Genomic DNA, 4,420 nt, shown 5'->3' with positions numbered 1-4,420 from the left:
CTCTAAGCTCGTCGCAAAAATTAACGGGAATTTTAAAAATACTCATAACATAGGTAGGGAGTGAATTGGCCATAGCCATTATAAGAACCTCCTTACCAGCCCTAGACAAAAGTTTCCCGCGGCAACCAGACAAACGTTACCTAAGCTTATCTCGCAAGATATCTGTAATGGCCTTCTTGGACCGCCGCACTACAGTGGGCAGACCCAAATACCTCTCGTGCTCCATAACTTCCGTAATGCCCAACCTAGTAGTCAGATTATTCCTCTTCTGTAAGGGTATCCCTTTGCTGAAAGAGACGGTTGTCTTGTCAAGGCTAACAAGCTGACCCGAGGTATTTTCATACCTACGAAGAATGTCCGACACCACATCAGCTTCCCTCTCATTGGCCTTCCCAAAGAATATACTATCGTCCGCAAAAAGGAGGTGAGAAATGGCAGGTGCATTTGTCGCTATTCGGGCACCATGTAGGCTGCCAACTTCGACCGCCCGTCGCATCAGACTAGACAACACTTTGGCACAAAGAATGAACAAATAAGAGGATAGTGGGTCACCTTGTCGAAGCCCCCTTGATGGAACAAAGGAATCGGATGGCTGCCCATTTATAAGGACCAAAAAGGAGACCGTCGTAACGCACTCCATTACCCGCGACACCCAATTTCTATCGAACCCCATCCTGCGTAGAACTCGTTCTAAAAAACACCATTCGACTCTATAATATGCCTTTGCCATATCGAGCTTCACTGCCATAAAACCCTCCGTGCTCTTAGAGTTCTTCATGTAGTGGAAAACCTCAAAAGCAAGTAGAATATTGTCCGCAATAGCCCTCCCCGGTGTGAAGTCACTTTGGTTCTCCGACACTATATCATTAAGAAAAAGCTTCAACTGATTTGCCAACACCTTTGAGACCAATTTGTACGCCACATAACACAAGCTGATCGGCCTAAAACCACGAATTTTGCCCGGGGCTTTTTTCTTTGGTATAAGAACAATATTTGTTTTGTTTATTTCCCTTGGCGAAGACACTCCTCGTAAAATATCAAGAACCGTGCTAACCACCTCCGTCCCAATATGACTCCAATAAGTTTGGTAAAAAAGACCGTTCATACCATCCGGACCCGGAGCTTTAAGAGGGTGCATTTGGTGTAAGGCATCGACCACTTCCTCTTCACAATATTCCCGCCTCAAAATACCATTCATATCATCTGTCACACGCTGCTCAATACCTTGTAGAATATCATCAGGAACCGTGGGATTTGAGGACGTAAATAACTCCTGGAAATAAGTATTAGCGACCAAAGCCACGGCTTCATCCCTGGACCTCGTAACTCCCTGATCATCAACTAATTTAGCTATGAAATTTTTTTGTTTTCTTTCTCCGGCCCTCGTATGGAAGAATTTCGTGTTTTTGTCCCCGTCCTTTAACCACAAGGCGCGTGATCGTTGTCTCCAGTAAATCTCCTCTTGTCGTCTAAGGCTAGCCAATTCCGCGATGATTTTACGTCTCTTATGAACATTTACCTCAGTCCTCTCACTCTCGTTAAGGCGACTCAATTGCTGATATTTCACCCCAATGTCGCGGGTCAGCTGCTTTATGTTGGTTCCCTTCCACCTACGCAGTTCCACCATGCACTCGGCAAGGACCCGAACCAAGTCCCCCTTCCCTCGCATCACCCCCGCTCAATCGCCTCCTCACAACCCTCCTCTTCAACCCACATTTTTTCAAACTTGAAACCTTTTTGACGAAAGGACTCCCTCACCTTATGATCAAGCACCAATTTGATTGGAGCATGGTCCGACCACTCCCTCTCTAAATAGACCAAACGAGTATAAGGAAACATATCCGTCCAAGATGACGAACACATCGCTCGATCAAGCATACATTGTCGATTCGCATCACCAACCTGCCCATTATCATATGAAAACCGGTTCCCCATCCACGCTACATCTCTAAGGCCGCATTCATCCACCGCTGCCCGAAAGTTATTCATTTGCCATTGAGGCCGACTTCCCCCTTTCATTTCCGTTGAGAGAAGGACCTCATTGAAATTCCCAATACAAACCCAAGATAGCTGAGATTGTCTACTCAAGAGCCGAAGCAGCTCCCAAGAGAGATGACAGTCGGACACAGCTGGCCATCCATAGAAACCTGTAAGCCTCCACTCCCCTCCCTCACTTCTAATAGAAAAATCGATGTGATGCACAGAAGACGAAAGAAAATTACAGTCAATATCCCTCTTCCACATCATAGCAAGACCACACGATCTCCCCATGCTATCCACTTTAATACAAAAGTAACCATCCACTCGCTCTCGCACCCTCTGTAACTCACGACCACTGAGCTTTGTCTCGCATAAAAACACAATGGCCGGGGCCTCCCACCGTATAAGAGCACGGAGAGCTGAAGTTGTGTCGGGGTTGCCCAACCCCCGACAGTTGATGCTTAGAATATTCATTGGGCCCAACGAGGTTGACCACCGTCAACCTCCGCTTCAGGTATTAGGACGCCCCCGTCTAGAATCAGTCTTTGCTTCTTCGAAACCACATCCTCCGCACTCTCCTCTCTTCTCCTCTTAGCAAAATCATCTTTTTTATCCCCACCACTCCTGCCACCCCCTCACCCTTCTCCTCTATCCTCGGCACGCGTGTCCAGCACCTTTGGCCAGTCCCTAAGCCCCCACCACGAGCACCCTCGCCTTAGTTCACTGATAAACCCTCCTCTCTCCCACTCGTAACTCCTTGCAAACACTCAATAAATTGACGGTCTCCTTCATCCATAGCCATTTCCACATTACCTGCCTCCCGAGCCCTCTCCCCTCTCCCATCAGTGGCAGATCCCTTTACAACATCCCCCTCTGTCACCTCAACCATATCCCTAACCACACTCCCTCCCACAACCTCCTCCCTCTCTGCAACATTCCCTTTATCAACCCTCTCCCCCTCCTCATGTGCCGCATGTTTCTTGGTACATATTCCAAGAGCAATACTCTTGAGCTTATCAATCATCTTAGAAATCGTCTCTTCAGTTTCCTTCGCACTCACTTCATCAAACTTTGCTCGAAGATCCTTCGCTGCCTTAACCGAGCTCTCCTTCTCCGTTTTCACCACCTTCCATGGTGAGGCTCTTAACCATTCCCCAAATTTCAGGTCCTCATCTTCATACGGTCCATGCTCACAATCTTTTTCCCCGTGTCCAATTATCCCCCAACCATAGCAAAACGTCGGAAGTCGTTCATATTTAACGGCGAAGCTGATAGTTCGGCCATCACGCACTCGAATAGGAATAGCAGCTTTAAGTGGTTCCCTAATATCGAATAAAATCCTTACCCTAATCGCCCTATCAAGCTCTGGATTAGGGCCATGTTCAAAATGCATAAACGTACCTAGAAAATTCCCCAAACGTGTTGCATTCGATAAACTCGTACGACCCGAAATTGGTAGATCATAGATTCGTGCCCAAATCGGGAAGAAATTTAAGGATGAATCAGTTAGTTTACCCGATTGATTAGGCTCGTCGATTGATTAGGCTCGTCGAAACACCAACTCTATAAATTTGAATTTACATAAGTACTGTTTGTATAACTTTAGTCAATTTTTATATAACTTTAGTCCATATTTGTATAACTTTAGTCAATTTTTGTATAACTTTAGTTCATTTTTGTATAATTTTAGTCCTTATTTGTATAACTTTAGTCCATTTTTGTATAACTTTAGTCCATTTTTGTATAATTTTAGTCCTTATTTGTCCAACAACACCGACACACAAATACCAAAGAAATACAAGTAATTAGAAATTTTTTGTCCAAAATCGTATAACTTTAGTCCAAAATCGTATAACTTCACTGACAAATTTGTGTAAGTTTTAGTCATATAGTCCAATCAACATCATTTTTTGTATAACTTCAGTCATTTTTTGTATAACTTTAGTCCAAAATTGTATAACTTTAGTCCAAAATCGTATAACTTCACTGACAAATTTGTGTAAGTTTTAGTCATATAGTCCAATCAACATCATTTTTTGTATAACTTCAGTCATTTTTTATATAACTTTAGTCCAAATTTGTATAACTTTAGTCCAAAATTGTATAACTTTAGGAATATAAATTCAGATTTGAAACCAACACAATAAGAAGATGAGATTAAAGTCCATAATAATCCAAAATATGGAACTTTATAAAAAAGATAAATAAAAAAACCGAAATGCTGAAAACTAAATCTGAAAGTTTTGTAACGCTGAAAATTGAAAAAAAAACAATAATATTGCAAAAAAAACCCCATCTAAACTTTAGTCCAAAACAAAATTTAAAATAAAAAAACGAAAAAAAAAAGATCTAACAAAAAAGAATTAAATAGCAACCAAAATTGTACATAATGCGATTGTAGTTGCACATATTGTCAACAAAAATTAACAATTTAAAAAAA

At 42.4% G+C, this 4,420-nt stretch overlaps 1 protein-coding gene across 1 annotated transcript; it reads right to left on the bottom strand.

Annotated features, from left to right (window-relative positions):
- Nucleotides 1-1,668: 1,668 nt before the first annotated feature.
- Nucleotides 1,669-2,454, bottom strand: LOC141628115 (uncharacterized). Its single transcript, XM_074441296.1, has one exon. It carries the CDS (start codon nt 2,452-2,454, stop codon nt 1,669-1,671), a length of 786 nt encoding a protein of 261 aa, XP_074297397.1.
- Between the last annotated feature and the right edge of the window lie 1,966 nt (nt 2,455-4,420).

Source organism: Silene latifolia, chromosome Y (assembly GCF_048544455.1).
Source record: "Silene latifolia isolate original U9 population chromosome Y, ASM4854445v1, whole genome shotgun sequence".
NCBI classification, from domain to species: domain Eukaryota; kingdom Viridiplantae; phylum Streptophyta; class Magnoliopsida; order Caryophyllales; family Caryophyllaceae; genus Silene; species Silene latifolia.
The sequence above is the reverse complement of the archived record's forward strand: the minus strand, read 5'-3'. Positions and strand labels throughout refer to the sequence as shown.

Bases quoted from the DNA above. Each gene is read 5' to 3' on its own strand.
- LOC141628115 (XM_074441296.1), bottom strand. From the start codon at position 2,454: ATGAATATTCTAAGCATCAACTGTCGGGGGTTGGGCAACCCCGACACA.